This window comes from Symphalangus syndactylus, chromosome 13 (genome assembly GCF_028878055.3).
Source record: "Symphalangus syndactylus isolate Jambi chromosome 13, NHGRI_mSymSyn1-v2.1_pri, whole genome shotgun sequence".
Lineage (NCBI taxonomy): Eukaryota > Metazoa > Chordata > Mammalia > Primates > Hylobatidae > Symphalangus > Symphalangus syndactylus.
In genome coordinates this window covers 45,545,712-45,563,087 of record NC_072435.2, presented here as the reverse complement: position 1 = coordinate 45,563,087, position 17,376 = coordinate 45,545,712, and the positions used below count along the sequence as shown (strand labels likewise).

Genomic DNA, 17,376 nt, shown 5'->3' with positions numbered 1-17,376 from the left:
CCTGACCTCAGGTGATCCACCCGCCTCGGCCTCGCAAATTGCTGGGATTATAGGTGTGAGCCACCATGCCCAATTTTTGTATTTTTAGTAGAGATGGGGTTTCACCATGTTGGCTATGCTGGTATCAAACTCTTGGCCTCCCAAAGTGCTGGGATTACAGACTCCCGACGTGCTGGGATTTTTTTTTTTTTTTTTTTTTCTGAGACAGAGTCTTGCTCAGTTGCCCAGGCTGGAGTGCAGTGGCACAATCTCACCTCACTGCAAGCTCTGCCTCCTGGGTTCACGCCATTCTCCTGCCTCAGCCTCCTGAGTAGCTGGGACTACAGGTGCCCGCCACCACGCCCGGCTAATTTTTTGTATTTTTAGTAGAGATGGGGTGTCACCGTGTTTGCCAGGATGGTCTCGACCTCCTGAGCTCGTGATCCACCCACCTCAGCCTCCCAAAGTGCTGGGATTATAGGCGTGAGCCACCGCACCCGACCTGTGCTGGGATTTTTTGCTGCACCGGGCAAAAAAAATTTTTTTAATAAAAAGGATCCTCTTGTCACATAGGTTTTGGGTATAAGGAGAACTAGTTGCCAAGAAAAAAAAATTCTGTGAGTGGAGGAGCTGAGTAGGACCCAGGGGTCACTTCCTTTGGTGGGTACCAGAGGATGCTCTGGAGGACACCCTGGAGCAATTAGGTCACTTTTCCTGGGGAGCGGGTGGCTCAGGAAGCAGCATGGTGGCTGGTGTGTGAAGTATTAGGGGCATTTGGATCCAGGACCCGGCTCTGAGACACTTACTCGGGTTCCTTCAGGGTCAGGCCTGAGTGTCTGGAGTGCCCCAGCCCCCTGGGCACGCGCTATTGGGTTACACATTAATACAAGAGAGTCAGGGACTGACCCTGGCCAGCAGACACTGTCATCAGCTGACCCATCTGCCGTGTATTCTGCCCTGGATGTACCACCGTCATTCACGAGTGCAGTTCTGGGCATGTGAGTCTCAGTCCAGTGGTGGCAGAAGGACGATGGCTCTGGTCTGGGGCCTCGGAGATTTGATTTCACCCCGGACACAGGGGCCCAGGCACTTTCTGAGCCCTCCGTGTCCTCCTGGATGTGCTTCCAGATGTCAGATGAGTGCAAGATGGTGGTGGACTGGCCCTCCATAAATGTGACAGGCAGCCTGGTAGCCGCGATACCCTCCCACTGTCCCCTGAGGAGTGGCCAGACAGGAGGGGACCAGGGCCAGAGCCTACAGTCCCCACCCGAGTCACTCAATTGTGCCAGTAGGGGACACAATTCCCCAGATGCCTGGGTCTTGGTGGTCGCATTGCCAAAGCTGGAATATTGTCCAGCTCTGATCAGCTGGCCCAAGGGAGGGCCTCCTTTTTTTTTTGAGATGGAGTTTTGCTCTTGTTGCCTAGGCTGTGCGCAATGGTGTGACCTTGGCTCACTGCAACTTCCACCTCCCAGGTTCAAGCGATTCTCCTGCCTCAGCCTCCTGAGTAGCTGGGATTACAGGCGCCCACCACCATGCCCAGCTAATTTTTTGTATTTTTAGTAGAGACGGGGTTTCACCATGTTGAGCAGGCTGGTCTCAAACTCCTGACATCAGGTGATCTGCCCACCTCGGCCTCCCAAAGTGCTGGAATTACAGGCATGAACCATCGCTCCCAGCCCTCCTTTTGGTCTTGTCACAGCGTCCCCCACCTCCTCCCTTGTGGTTGTCCCCCAGCTACTGTGCAACACTCTCTTCTCACAGATGGTCAACACTCCCTCCCTTCTGAAACCCGTCATCAGGGGAACTATGTCCACCCTTTAAGGGCGTCAGACATTGTCTGATGTGGTCTCTGCTGTGTTCCCAGCATCCAGCGCACAGTAGGTGCTTAATACATGTTTGGCAAGTAAAGGAGGGAATGGTGTCACCCTGACACCTGGAGAACCCTGGCCATTGTCTTCTCCAACAGTTACAGGAGTGGTGTGGAGGTCACCCCACATCCCTGCAGATGAGCAAAGCCTGGCCAGACTGGGGTCTGGCAACATCCAGCCCAGTCTTTCTAGCTGGATTGTAGCTTCCCACCTGTCCTACCTGGTGGGGACATTGCTTGGGCAGCCCTTGCTGTTCCTGGGCCACCATGCCCCCTGGTGGCCAAGGCCAGAGCAGGCCAGGGGCCGCCAGTAGCAACTGAGGACACTTGCAGATGAAGACAGAGTGGGAGATACACTTCCGGTTCACGACAGCACTTCTGAGCAGTTTGTGCTTAACTCTTTAGGGGAACATTTGTGCTCAGAACCCTGGAATAGCAGGACAGCGCCAAGGCCACACAGAGACTCACTCTGGACAGAGTGTGCCTAACTGCAGATGGAGCCTGAACCCCGCGCTGCAGAAACACTGAGTGTAAGGAACTGTGGTTAGAGACGACATTCACAACAAACACACACTGACAAAGTGGACCATCCCTGGCCGGGCACAGTGGCTCACACCTGTAATCCCAGCACTTTGGGAGGCCGAGGTGGGTGGATCACCTGAGATCAGGAGTTCTAGACCAGCCTGGCCAACATGGTGAAACCGCGTCTCCACTAAAAGTACAAAATAATTAGCTGGGCATGGTGGTGTGTGCCTGTAATCCCAGCTACTCAGGAGGCTGAGGCAGGAGAATCGCCTGAACCTGGGAAGCGGAGGTTGCTGTAAGCCGAGATTGCACCATTGCACTCCAGCCTGGGTGACCAGCGAAACTCCATCTCAAAAAAAAAAAAAAATCAGAGTACTAAGAAAATAAAATTCATGTGGAAATTAACCTTTTCCTTTCCTTTCTCAGCCAATTTCATTGTAATCTCACCATGTGAGCATAAATTTGGGACGAAATAAGAAACTTCATCTTATTTATTTATTTGTTTATTATTATTATTATTATTTATTTATTTTTTTTTTTTTGAGACGGAGTCTCGCTCTGTAGCCCAGGCTGGAGTGCAGTGGCGCAGTCTCGGCTCACTGCAAGCTCCGCCTCCCAGGTTCATGCCATTCTCCTGCCTCAGCCTCTCCGAGTAGCTGGGACTACAGGCGCCTGCCACCACGCCCGGCTAATTTTTTTTTTGTATTTTTAGTAGAGACGGGGTTTCACTGTGGTCTCGATCTCCTGACCTCCTGATCCGCCCGCCTCGGCCTCCCAAAGTGCTGGGATTACAAGCGTGAGCCACCGCGCCCGGCCTTATTATTATTATTTTTTTGAGACGGAGTGCAGTGGCGCGATCTCGGCTCGCTGCAAGCTCCGCCTCGCGGGCTCACGCCATTCTCCCACCTCAGCCTCTCCGAGTAGCTGGGACTACAGGCACCCGCCACCACGCCCGGCTAATTTTTTGTATTTTTAGTAGAGACGGGGTTTCACCGTGGTCTCGATCTCCTGACTTCGTGATCCGCCCGCCTCGGCCTCCCAAAGTGCTGGGATTACAAGCGTGAGCCACCTCGCCCGGCCTATTTATTTATTTATCTTGAGGTGGAGTTTCCCTCTTGTCGCCCAGGTTGGAGTGCAATGGTGAGATCTCGGCTCACTGCAACCTCCGCCTCCCAGGTTCAAGCAATTCTCCTGCCTCAGCCTCCCGAGTAGCTGGGAATACAAGCGCCTGCCACTACACCCAGCTAATTTTTGTATTTTTAGTAGAGATGAGGTTTCACTATGTTCACCAGGCTGATCCGAACTCCTGACCTCAGGTGATTCGCCTGCCTAGGCATTCCAAAGTGCTGGGATTACAGGCGTGCACCACCGCGCCCGGTTGGCTCTTTTTTATTTATCTGGGATCCATGGGTTTCTTGGATGCGGTTCCACCTGTTCAACCAGGTGCCCGGGGGCATTGTCCTGCAGCACCTGCCTGAGTCCAGGCCACTCTGTCCACCTCAGCCACAACACACATGTCCCTCGGCCTCTGTGGGTTCCCTTCTGACTGCTTCACCCTGTCCTCTGCATTTCCTGCTGTTGCAGGCTGACCCCGCCCCTGCGCGGAGAACCTTCCCTTTATGCTAGCCTGGGTGGTTCCTGCTTGTGTGTCCCCTACACACATGTCCACTCCACTCTGTGTCTTCTCCTGTGTGTCCCCCGAAATGTGCACCTCCTCCTACCCAGCCACTTCCATGTCAGCCACTGCTGGACACTCAGGCTGTGACCTGATCACGCTCCTGTCAACAGACCTGGCTGGCAACATCTGTGTGGCTGGCTCGGGGAAGTGCTATTCACTGAATATTTCTTTCAATATTCTTTTTTTTTTTTGAGACGGAGTCTTGCTCTGTCGCCCAGGCTGGAGTGCAGTGGTGCAATCTCGGCGCACTGCAAGCTCCGCCTCCCGGGTTCATGCCATTCTCCTGCCTCAGCCTCCCGAGTAGCTGGGACTACAGGCGCCTGCCACCACGCCCGGCTAATATTTATATTTTTAGTAGAGACAGGGTTTCACCATGTTAGCCAGGATGGTCTCGATCTTCTGACCTTGTTTTTTTTTTTTTTTTTTTTTGAGACGGAGTCTTGCTCTTTCGCCCAGGCTGGAGTGCAGTGGTGCAATCTCGGCTCACTGCAAGCTCCGCCTCCTGGGTTCACGCCATTCTCCTGCCTCAGCCTCTCCGAGTAGCTGGGACTACAGGCGCCCGCCACCACGCCTGGCTAATGTTTTGTATTTTTTAGTAGAGACGGGGTTTCACCGTGGTCTCGATCTCCTGACCTTGTGATCTGCCTGCCTTGGCCTCCCAAAGTGCTGGGATTACAGGCTTGAGCCACCGCGCCCAGCCTCCTTTTTTTTTTTTTTTTTTTTTTTTTTTTAATTTTTTTGAGACAGAGTCTTGCTCTGTCACCCAGGCTGGAGTGCAGTGGCATGATCTCAGCTCACTGAACGTCTGCCTCCCAGGTTCAAGCGATTCTCCTGCCTCAGCCTCCCAAGTAGCTGTGATTACAGTTGTGCACCAACACACGTGGATGATTTTTGTATTTTATTTTATTTTATTTTTATTTATTTTTTTTTTTTGAGACTGAGTCTTGCTCTGTCGCCCAGGCTGGAGTGCAGTGGCGTGATCTCTGCTCACTGCAAGCTCCGCCTCCCGGATTCCCGCCATTCTCCTGCCTCAGCCTCCCTAGTAGCTGGGACTGCAGGCGCCTGCCGCCACGCCCGGCTAATTTTTTGTATTTTTATTAGAGACGGGGTTTCACCGTGTTAGCCAGGATGGTCTCGATCTCCTGACCTTGTGATCCGCCGGCCTCGGCCTCCCAAAGTGCTGGGATTACAGGCTTGAGCCACCGCGCCCGGCCTGATTTTTGTATTTTAATTTTAATTTTAATATTATTTATTTATTTATTTATTTATTTATTTATTTATTTATGTTTTGAGACGGAGTCTCACTCTGTCGCCCAGGCTGGAGTGCAGTGGCACGATCTCGGCTCACTGCAAGCTCTGCCTCCCGGGTTCACGCCATTCTCCTGCCTCAGCCTCCCGAATAGCTAGGACTACAGGTGCCCGCCGCCACGCCCGGCTAATTTTTGTATTTTTAGTAGAGATGGGGTTTCACTGTGTTAGCCTGCCTCGGCCTCCCAAAGTGCTGGGATTACAGGCCACTGTGCCTGGCCTTTAATTTTTATTTTTGAGACAGGGTCTTGCTCTGTTGCCCAGGCTGAAGTGCAGTAGTGCGATCTCAGCTCACTGCAGCCTCTACCTCACGTAATTCTCCTGCCTCAGCCTCCCGGGAGGCTCGGGAGGCAAGTAATTCTCCTGCCTCAGCCTCCCGAGTTGCTGGGATTACAGGCTCCTGTCACCACGCCTGGCTATTTTTAGTAGAGATGGAGTTTTACCATGTTGGCCAGGCTGGTCTCGAACCCCTGACCTCAAGTGGTCTGCCCACCTTGGCTTCCCAAAGTGCTGGGATTACAGACATGAGCCACTATGTCCCTCCTCTTTCAATATTCATATGTTGAAATGTGGTTGTATTTTTTTTTTTTTTTTTTTTGAGACAGAGTCTCGCTGTTGTCACCTGGGCTGGAGTGCAACAGCACGATCTCAGCTCAGGCGTGAGCCACCGCGCCTGGCCTGTTTTTTCTTTTTTTTTTTTTAATTGAGTCTCACTCTGTCACCCAGGCTGGAGTGCAGTGGCATGATCTCGGCTCACTGCAAGCTCTGCCTCCCAGGTTCAAGTGAGTGATTCTCCTGCCTCAGCCTCTGGAGTAGCTGGGACTACAGGTGCCCGCCACCAGGGCCGGCTAATTTTTTGTATTTTTAGTAGAGATGGGGTTTCACCATGTTAACCAGGATAGTCTCCATCTCCTGACATCATGATCTGCCAGCCTTGGCCCCCCAAAGTGCTGGGATTACAGGCGTGAGCCACTGCGCTCGGTCTTCTGTTTTTTATTTATTTATTTTTGAGACAGGGTCTTGATCTGTCTCTCAGGCTGGAATGCCGTGATCATGGCTCATTCCAGCCTTGAACTCCTGGGCTCAAGCGATCCTCTGCCTCAGCTTCCCCAGTAGATGGGACTACGGGTGCACACCACCATGCCCGGCTAATTTTTTTGTATTTTTTATACAGACAGGGTTTCACCATGTTGCCCAGGCTGGTCTTGAACTCCTGAACTCAAGTGATTCTCCTGTCTTGGCCTCACAAAGTTTTGGGATTACAGTCGTGAGCCACTGCACCCAGCCTGTGATTGTATTTTGGAGGTGGGGCCTCTGGGAGATGATTATGTCATGAGGGTGGAGCTAGAGAGCAAGAGGACAGGAAGCAAACCAGGAAGCAGGCCCTCGCCAGACTCCAAATCTGCTGGCACCTTGATTTTGAATTTCCCAGCCTCTAGATCAGTAAGAAATAAGTATTTGTTGTTTGTAAGCCCCTCAGTCTGTGGTAATTTGTTAAAGCAGCCGGAATAGGAGGAGACAGGATGTGAGGTGGCCGCTGGGAGGATTTCTGCCTGCATATATTTCCTCAGGTGCTGGGTTCTAGAAGCTGTGTTCAAAAGAAAGTTGTCCATTTTCTTTTTTATTTTTATTATTATTTTTAGAGACCGGGTCTCACTCTATTGCTCAGACTGGATTGCAGAGGTGCAATCATAGCTCACTGCAGCCTCAACCTCCCAGGCTCAGGTAATCCTTCCACCTCAGACTCCTGAGTAGCTGGGACTATAGGCACATACCACTAAGCCTGGCAATTTTTTTTTTTTTTTTTTTTTTTTTTTTTTTTTTTTTTAGATGGAGTCTCGCTCTGTCGCCCAGGCTGGAGTGCAGTGGCGCAATCTCGGCTCACTGCAAGCTCCGCCTCCCGGGTTCACGCCATTCTCCTGCCTCAGCCTCTCCGAGTAGCTGGGACTACAGGCGCCTGCCACCACGCCCGGCTAATTTTTTGTATTTTTAGAAGAGATGGGGTTTCACCGTGGTCTCGATCTCCTGACCTCGTGATCCGCCCACCTCGGCCTCCCTAAGTGCTGGGATTACAAGCGTGAGCCACCGCGCCCGGCAATTTTTTTTTTTTTTTTTTTTTTGACACGGAGTCTCGCTCTGTCACCCAGGCTAGAGTGCAGTGGCGCAATCTCAGCTCTGCCACCCAGATTCAAGTGATTCTCCTGCCCAAGCCTCCTGAGTAGCTGGGATTACAGGCATCCACCACCAAGCCCTGCTAATTTTTGTATTTTTAGTAGAGACGGGGTTTCACCATGTTGGCCAGGCTAGTCTCAAACTCCTGACCTCAGGTGATCCACCCGCCTTGGCCTCCCAAAGTGCTGGGATTATAGACGTGAGCCACCATGCCCGGCCGCCTGGCAATTTTAAATTTTAAAAAAAGTGTTTTTTTTTTTTCCCGAGAGAGAGTCTAACTCTGTCGACCAGGCTGGACTGCAGTGGCGTGATCTTGGCTTACTGCAACCTCCACCTCCTGGATTCAAGTGATTCTCCTGCCTCAGCCTCCCACGTATCTGGGATTACAGGTGCGCACCACCGTGGCTGGCTAATTTTTGCATTATTTTATTTTTATTTTTATTTATTTTATTATTACTTTTCTTTAGACAGAGTCTCACTCTGTGGCCCAGGCTGGAGGGCAGTGGCCTGATCTCAGCTCACCACAACCTCCAACCTCCCGGGTTCAAGCGATTCTCATGCCTCAGCCTCCTGAGTAGCTAGGATTTACAGGTGCCCACCACCATGCCCGGCTAATTTTTTTGCATTTTTAATAGAGATGGGTTTCACCATGTTGGCCAGGCTGGTCTCGAACTCCTGAGCTTAGGTGATCCATCTGCCTCGGCCTCCCAAAGTGCTGGGATTACAGGTGTGAGCCACCTCGCCCTGCCAGGTTTATTTTATTTTTGAGAGGGAGTCTTGCCCTGTCGCCCAGGCTGGACTGCAGTGGTGTGATCCTGGCTCGCTGCAACTTCTGCCTCCTGGGTTCAAGCAATTTTCCTGCCCCAGCCTCCTGAGTAGCTGAGATTACAGGCACCCGCTACCACGGCTGGCTAATTTTTATATTTTAGTAGAGACAGGGTTTCACCATGTTGGTCAGGCTGGTCTCAAACTCCTGACCTCGGCCGGGCACGGTGGCTCATGCCTGTAATCCCAGCACTTTGGGAGGCCGAGGCGGGTGGATCACGAGGTCAGGAGATCGAGACCACGGTGAAACCCCATCTCTACTAAAAATACAAAAAATTAGCTGGGCGCAGTGGCGGGGGCCTGTAGTCCCAGCTACTCGGGAGGCTGAGGCAGGAGAATGGCGTGAACTCGGGAGGCGGAGCTTGCAGTGAGCTGAGATCGCGCCACTGCACTCCAGCCTGGGTGACAGACCGAGACTCCGTCTCAAAAAAAAAAAAAAAAAAAAATTAGCTGGGCGTGGTGGCAGGCTCCTGTAATCCCAGCTACTCAGGAGGTTGAGGCAGAAGAATCGCTAGAACCTGGGAGAAGGAGGTTATAGGGAGCCGAGATCAAAAACAAAAAAAAGGCCGGGCGCGGTGGCTCACGCCTGTAATCCCAGCACTTTGGGAGGCCGAGGCAGGCGGATCACGAGGTCAGGAGATCGAGACCATCCTGGCTAACACGGTGAAACCCCGTCTCTACTAAAAATACAAAAAATTAGCCGGGCGAGGTGGCGGGCGCCTGTAGTCCCAGCTACTCGGAGAGGCTGAGGCAGGAGAATGGCATGAACCCCAGGGGGCGGAGCCTGCAGTGAGCCGAGATTGCGCCACTGCACTCCAGCCTGGGCGACAGCGAGACTCCATCTCAAAAAAAAAAAAAACAAAAAAACAAAAAAAAAACAAAACAAAAACAAAAACAAAACTGACCTCAAATGATCTCCCCGCCTTGGCCTCCCAAAGTGTTGGGATTACAGGCGTGAGGCACCAGGCCTGGCTGATTTTAATTTTTTTTTTTTTTGAGATGGAGTCTCGCTCCATTGCCCAGGCTGGAGTACGATGGTGCCATCTTGGCTCACTGCCACCTCTGCCTCCTGGGGTCACTGTCTTCTGCCTCAGCCTCCAGAGTAGCTGGGATTAGAGGCGCGTAGCACCACACCCAGCTGATTTTTGTATTTTTAGTAGAGACCGTGTTTTGCCATGTTGGCCACACTGGTCTTGAACTCCCGACCTCAGGTGATCCGCCTGCCTCGGCCTCCCAACATGGTGGGATTACAGACATGAGCCACCATGTCCGGCTGATTTTAAAGTTTTTATAGAGACAAAGTCTTGCTACGTTGCCCAGGTTGGTCTTGAACTCCTGGCCTCAAGTGATACGCCTGCCTCGGCCTCCCAAAGTACTGGGATTACAGGCAGATGTTTTATTTTTTATAGAGATGGGGTCTTGCTGTGTTGCCTAGGCTAGTCTCAAACTTTTGGACCTGAACCATCATCCCATCTCAGCCTCCTAAGGAGCTGGGACTACAGGTATGCTCCACCACATCTGGCTCCTGTCATTTGTTTTTTGTTTCACTATGTTTTGTTTAGAGACCGGGTCTCACTCTGTCACCCAGGCTGGAGTGCAGTGGGGTGATCATAGCTTGCTGCAGCCTCAACCTCCTGGGCTCAAGCGATCCTCCTGCCTCAGCCTCCCTCCCGCCTCATCCTCTAAGTGGATGAGGGATGAGATGGATGAGGACATGGCTTGTGGGAAAAGGAAGGTCACTCACTTCCTGAGTCAGGGTCCCATGGATGCTGCACAGGGCATAGCCTACTCGGAAATGACTCAACAGGAGGAGCTGTGTGACCCTGGTCTGCCGGGAGCCCAGGCCAAGGTGACTGCCTGGGTGTAGGCTTTGTGTGAAACATTGGTCAACCCGGGATAGACCTGCTGTCCACACACAGGTTCACACCTCCCAGCTGGGAACTGCACACCTGCTGGAAAGGTGGCTGGTCCCACGGCAGGCTCGTCATGCTGTGCTGTGGTCCAGCTCAGGTTCAAGATGTGAATCCCATGCAGAGGCTGGAGAGGTGTGAGATGGGCCAGATAGGCCCCTGCCTGTCTGTCTGGAGGAGATGATGTCCACGCTGATGATGAAGGATAAGCAGAGTCTACCTTGAGTGAAAAGGCTGGCTGGTGCTGAACTGGTGGGGATGGGGCAGAGGGAGCCCAGGCATCAATGGTTGGGGTGCTGTGATCACTGTGTTGAGACTCAAACACTCGCACAGGGCCGGTGTGGTGTCTCACGCCTGTAATCCCAGCACTTTGGGAGTCCAAGGTGGGAGGATCGCTTGAGCTCAGGAGTTGGAGACCAGCCTGGCCAACATGGTGAAACCCTGTCTACTAAAAAATACAAAAAAATTAGCTGGGCATGGAGGCAGGTGCCTGTAATCCCAGCTACTCGGGAGGCTGAGGCAGGAGAATCTCTTGAATCTGGGAGGCAGAGGTTGCAGAGAGCCGAGATCACGCCACTGCACTCCAGCCCAGGCAACAGTGCAAGACTCCATCTCAAAAAAAAAAAAAAAAAAAAAAATTTAACTGGGTGTGGTGGCACGTATCTATAGTCCCAGCTACCCGGGAGAATGAGGCAGGAGGGTCCCTTGGGCCAGGGCATTTGAGGCGGCAGTGAGGCTCAAGTGATTGCACCACTGCACTCCTGCCCAGGCAACAGAGTGAGACTCTGTCTCTAAACAACACACAGCAAAACAAAATACAAAAACGTTGCACATCCAGCAGAGCCCCTTGGGGCTCGAGGCTAAGATGGCTTGTGTATCTCTCATGGGGAACTAACCTGAGAGTGACATGAGGGCCTTCACACCGTCTGTGTGTGCTGAGCGGCCCTGTCTGTCCACAATAAAGACACAGGGAAAGCCCAGGAGAATTGAAAACACGTGCTCCAGCCAAAACTCACAGAGCAGCACTATACACAGTCGCCACAAGGGGGAAGCAACCCGAATGTCCATAAAAGGATAGATAAGGCCGGGCACGTGGTTCACGCTGGTAATCCCAGCACTTTGGGAGGCCAAGGCAGGCAGATTGCTTGAGTTCAGGAGTTCAAGACCAGCCTGGGCAACAAGGTGAAACCCCTGTGTCTAAAAACTATAGAAAAATTAGCCTGGCATGGTGGTGTGTGCCTGTCATTCTAGCTACTTCGGGGGCTGAGGTGGGAGGATCCCTTGAGCCTGGGAGGTGGAGGTTGCAGTGAGCTCAGATCATACCACTGCACTGGGCTATAGAGCAAGATCCTGTCTCAAGGAAAAAAAAAAAAAAAAGCCGGGTGCGGTGGCTTAGGCCTGTAATCCCAGCACTTTGGGAGGCCGAGGCAGGTGGATCACAATGTCGGGTCTGAGACCAGCCTGGCCAATATGGTGAAACCTCATCTCTACTAAAAATACAAAAATTATCTGGGCGTGGTGGTGTGCACCTGTAGTCCCAGCTACTCAGGAGACTGAGGCAGGAGAATTGCTTGAACCTAGGAAGCGAAGGTTGCAGTGAGCCAAGATCAACCCACTGCACTCCAGCCTGGGTGACAGAGCAAGACTCCGTCTCAAAAAAAAAAAAGATAAACAGTTTGGTCCATCCATATAATGGGATATTATCCAGTCATAAAAGGAACGAAGCAATGATCCATGCTACAGTGCAGATGAACCTCGAAAACATGGTGCTGAGAGACCCCAGACTACAAGAGGTCACAGGGTATGAGATTCCATTGATATAAAATATCCAGAACAGGCAAATCCACAGACAGGAAGCAGATTAGTAGTTACCAGGGGCCTGGGGAGGGAGGAGGAATGAGGAGTGACTGCTGATAGCAATGAATCTCCTTTTGGGGGAATGAAAATGTCCTAGAACTAGATAGAGATGATAATTGTGCAACACTGTGAACGTACTGAATACCACTGAGCAGTCCACTTTACATATAATACTATTTTGTATATATATAGAATAGAGCAAGACTCTGTCTCTATTAATATCCTCCTGGGTTCAAGCAATCCTCCCGCCTCAGCCTCCTGAGTAACTGGGACTACAGGTACACACTACCATGCCTGGCTAATTTTTTTTTTTTTTTTCGAGGTAGAGTCTTGCTCTCTTGCCCAGGCTGGAGTGCAGTGGTGTGATCTTGGTTCATTGCAACCTCTGCCTCCGGGTTCAAGCGATTCTCCTGCTTCAGCCTCCCAAGTAGCTGGGATTACGGTTGTGCGCCGCCATACCGGCTAATTTTTATATTTTGTATTTGTATTTATTTTTTGAGAGAGTCTTACTCTGTCACCCAGGCTGGAGCACAGTATCGGGATCTTGGGTCACTGAAACCTTCACTCTCTGGTGCAAGCGAATCTCCTGCCTCAGCCTCCTGAGTAGCTGGGACTATAAGTGCACACCACCATACCCGGCTAATTTTTGTATTTTCTAGTAGAGACAGGGTTTCACTATGCTGGCCAGGCTGGTCTCAACTCTTGGCCTTAAGTGATCTGCCCACCTCGGCTTCCCAAAGTGCTGGGATTACTGGCTTGAGCCACTGCACCTGGTTGTCTGGCTAATTTTTATATATTTTTTGTAGAGACTGGGTCTCACTATGTAGCCCAGGCTGTTCTTGAACTCCTCCTGGGCTCAAGGGATCCTCCTGCCTCAGCCTCCCAAAGTGCTGGGATTACAGGTGTAAGCCAGCACAACCTGCAAAAACAGTTAAATTTGTTATGGTAATTTCACCTCAAAACAAAAAAATCTGGGCAAATAACTCCCCTCACTCCCAGGTGTACGGAGGCTGGTCCTCTCTAAGAATGCAGGGACCGGCTGGGCGTGGTGGCTCAGGCCTGTAATCCCAGCACTTTGGGAGGCCAAGGCGGGTGGATCACGAGGTCAGGAGTTCAAGACCAGCCTGGCCAACACAGTGAAACGCTGTTTCTACTAAAAATACAAAAAATTAGCCGGGCGCGGTGGCTCACGCCTGTAATCCCAGCACTTTGGGAGGCCGAGGTGGGCGGATCACAAGGTCAGGAGATCGAGACCATCCTGGCTAACACGGTGAAACCCCGTCTCTACTAAAAATACAAAAAATTAGCCGGGCGAGGTGGCAGGCACCTGTAGTCCCAGCTACGCGGGAGGCTGAGGCAGGAGAATGGCGTGAACCCCAGGAGGCGGAGCCGGCAGTGAGCCGAGATCGCGCCACTGCACTCCAGCCTGGGTGAAAGAGCGAGACTCCGTCTCAAAAAAAAAAAAAAAAAAATTAGCTAGGCTTGGTGGCGGGCACCTGTAATCCCAACTACTTGGGAGGCTGAGGCAGGAGAATCGCTTGAACCTGGGAGGTGGAGGTTGCAGTCAGCAGAGATTGCACCTCTGCACTCCAGCCTGGGCGACAGTGTAAGACTCCATCTCAAGCAACAACAACAACAACAACAACAAAAAACACAGGGACCAGGACGCCTGGGGGCGTGAGGGAGTCTGCCCCTGGGAGGGCTGGGAAGGGAGGATTCGAAGAGCAGGCTGCTGATGGCCTCATATGCTGATGGAGCATGGGGTTCCTTCCTCTCTAGGCGAGGCCAGACTGGAGGAAAATGATCAGTGGAGGGGATGGGGACTCAGGCTTTCATTCACGTCATCTGGCTCGGGATTTGGGGACTGCAACCTCATGCTGAAGACCCCGCCACAGAGGGGGCCCCTGTGGGCATGGCAGGGAGGGTGGCAGCCGTCTTTGGGATCGCTCACAAAGGGGACAGAGGAAACAACAAAGACACGCTACGTGGCTCCTGTAAGTCATTTTACTTTCAATATATAGGAAACAAAATCCACAAACAGGAAGCTATGTTCTATGGTTACGTCTTTTAAACAATGTTCTGTATTTACAAATTGTTTTTTTCCCTAAGTAAAAGCACCAGCTGAAAAGTTATAGGCTGCTAAAACCGTTACAATATTACAAACCCATTAAAAGACAATTATGCCAAACGTACTTATTAAAAACCTTAACAAAACGAAGAGACAACTGACAACGCAACCAACAAATTGAGCCACCATGCTGGGCTGGGTGGCAGTTCCAATTTCCCTGCCTGTGTTTGATAAACGGGACTGGGAGTGCTTATCCCAGGGAGAGGACCCTTGCCCACCGGCAGGCGACTACAGGGACAGAGCTGGGGAGAGGCAGCTGTGTCTGAAGGAAACATGGCAGCCTCACTTCCTGCTGTAGGTGGCCTCCTGGTCAGACCCCCTCAACCCACAGGACAAGGGCAGAGGCATACAGGCGGGTCTGGCCAGCTTTCAGCTGTTCATCTGTTAACAGAATGCCTTTGTGCGACCTTGTCCTCATCCACCGAAGGGTCTGGAGTTTTTGTTTTCTCCTAGACACTTAACTACAGGACACTGTGTGATGTGTCCTCAGGGACTTGCTGTCTGCTTTCCATTGTTTTATTATTATTTTTTTTTGAGACAAAGTCTCACCGTCACCCAGGCTGGAGTGCAGTAGTGCGATCATGCTCACTGCAGCCTCAATCTCCTGGGCTCAAGTGATCCTCCTGCCTCAGCCTCCCAGTTAGCTGGGACTACAGGCATGTGCCACCGTGTCTGTCCTCTATTCTTGCAATTGAATGAGACGCTATGAGGCGCTGAGCGACCCACAGGAAAGTACTTATCAAAATCTTTGTGTCATGAGAAGATGCGGCTGTGGAAGGAGGTTCAAAGCTTGCACACACGCACGCACACACACACACACACACACACACACACGCACATGATTTGGCTTCCATAAAGCTCGAGTAGAATATTAAATATCGAGTACTGAGTTTTTAATTGTAAACTTAGGATCTCATCCTTAACTTTACATACACATAGATAACGGGGTGGTCATGAAAAGCACTTTAACATCAGGACAGATGTTAAGTTCTGAGGTTCTGTTTTCAACTGCTCTACATACAAAATGCCCTACAAGCAAAGAAAGGCTTAAATAAATAGATGGGGATGAACATGATGCACGCCGTGGTGACATGAGTGGTGTGCAGGGGCCGGACAGTGCGGGACCCAGGCGGGCAGGAGCACATTGTGGAGACACAAGTGGTGGCATCTCAGGGATGTAGGGGAGGACGTGGGGGGCTCCTTCAAGGTGGAGCTAGCAGAGGCCATGGCTTGGGAAGAAGACAGGACAGGGACAGTTTGTGGGCCAGTGCCACACGCTCTCCTATTGGCTTCACGGGCCTGGGGGCAGCCCTGGGTAGCACAGGACAGGGCCAGGCTGTCCCCATGGAGACCCAGAGATGGCAGTGGTCCTCTTAGGACAAACCCTCACCAGCCCTGCCCTCTGACCAGCCTGTCACTGGTGCTGATGTCAGGTGGTGGCCAGTGAGGAAGGGGGTTATTGACAGCCCTGCCTGTGGCTAAGGCACACCCAGCCTGGGAGCCCTGAGCAGCTGACCTGGGCAATCCAACGTCCCTTTAGTCACAGACGCTGAAGCTCCCAGCGGCAGCTCCACCGAGTGAGGGTGACAAGACCTAAAACCACCATCTACCCTGCTGAGCAGGACCCCCACCCCCTGCAGCAGGGAGAGGCTCCTGGGCCCCAGAAGCTGGAGGGGGTGATGTCTTGAGCCCTGACATCTGCTGCTATCTTGACCCCCAACCACACCCCCAACTCGGAATGCCACACTGTGACCACTGGGGCACCTCCTGATTATCCAAGAAAAGTGGATAAAACCAAACGCTGCTGTCTGGGCCCAGCGGAGGCTCCCTGGGGCCCGGCTAGGGTGCGGGTTTCACACTGTGCCCCAGAGACCCAGCAGGGAAGGCGAGGCACGGGGGGTAGGTGGGGGACCAAGAGGCTGAGCAGGGAAGGCCACAGATCTGCCAGGAAGAAAGTACCTGGGCTCCAGATCTGGGGGGAGGGGGGCCCATGCCATGCACTCTAAGCTAGCTGAGGAGGTGATCCTAAATTTGGGAGAAGAGCCTACTCCCCTGCTTCCTGCCCCTCAGCAGCCACAAGATGGGGGAAGGTGGCTGGTGCAACAGGAGCCTCAGCTCCCAGCTCCATCTCCACAGATCTTCACCGCACACTCGTGTGCATGCACATGCACACCCGTGTTTACAATCACCTGCACCCCCACGGCAGGATGGCGAGCTCCGTCAAGGTGCAGATGTTTGGAAGCTGAGTTCCTGGGTCCCTGAGGGTTCCTGACCAGAGGCCCCAGGTGCTGCAGGGACCGACGCTGGAGAGAAAGCTGGGAAAAGTGCTGGGATCTGCGCTTCGTCCCGCACGCGGGCCATTACTTCTTCCCTCCAAATTCAGGCCAGAAACTGGCATCCGGGCTCTGGAAATTGCCTTGAGCAGAGGAAACACTCTACTCCTGCTCGGCATCAAGGCCTGGGTGATGGAGAGTCAGGCATGGTGCCCCTGGGGCACCGCCTGCCCTGGCACACAGGATTAGGACCTGCTGGAGGCCTGCACCCTACTCCTGGCCGACGTGACCCAGATGCCGAGGCAGGACTGGCACTGAGGTCCACTCCGAAGGATGGCTCTGGAGAGACAGCGGCTGTGTGCCACCTGTGAGCCTCTGCACTGGGGGTCCTGGTGCGAGGTGGGAACGGCTGCCACCCCTCCTGGGAGGGCAGGGACTGGCCCCACACATTCCCAGGACTTGGAAGCTCTAGAGACAATCAGGAAGGAAGCACGCCTCGGGGGCAGGCTTGAGTGCCGTCTGGGTGGAAGTCGGAGACGCGCAGGCCCTGTGGAGCTGGATGGCCCCATCAAGGCCTCACAGGAGGCTGGCCAGGCTGGTGTTGGGTCCATTCTGAGCTTGGAACTGCACGGGGGGTGGACCATCTGTCCACTGTGGGGAAGAGAGGACATGCGAGTGAGGCACCATGGACCGTTCCCAGGGAAGAAGAGGTTGGAATGCTGCCTTCCTTGGGCTGCACACACAGCCGGGACTCTGTTCTCCACGCCCCAATCCAATGGGCCCCGAGGAGGCACCTGTGTCCCTTGCTTGGGTGGGGGTGCCCGTGGCCATCTCCTCCATCAAAGGATCTC

General features: G+C 52.7%; 1 protein-coding gene across 2 annotated transcripts in view; it reads right to left on the bottom strand.

Moving 5' to 3' along the window:
- Nucleotides 1-14,110: 14,110 nt before the first annotated feature.
- MAU2 (MAU2 sister chromatid cohesion factor) overlaps nucleotides 14,111-17,376 on the bottom strand; it is a 37,232-nt gene continuing 33,966 nt past the window's right edge. For both annotated transcript variants that reach the window (XM_055237398.2, XM_055237397.2), the window contains exon 19: nucleotides 14,111-17,176. In XM_055237398.2, coding sequence (XP_055093373.1) covers nucleotides 17,102-17,176 — 75 coding nt within the window. In that variant the 3' untranslated portion in view covers nucleotides 14,111-17,101. The remainder of the gene's footprint in view (nucleotides 17,177-17,376) is intronic.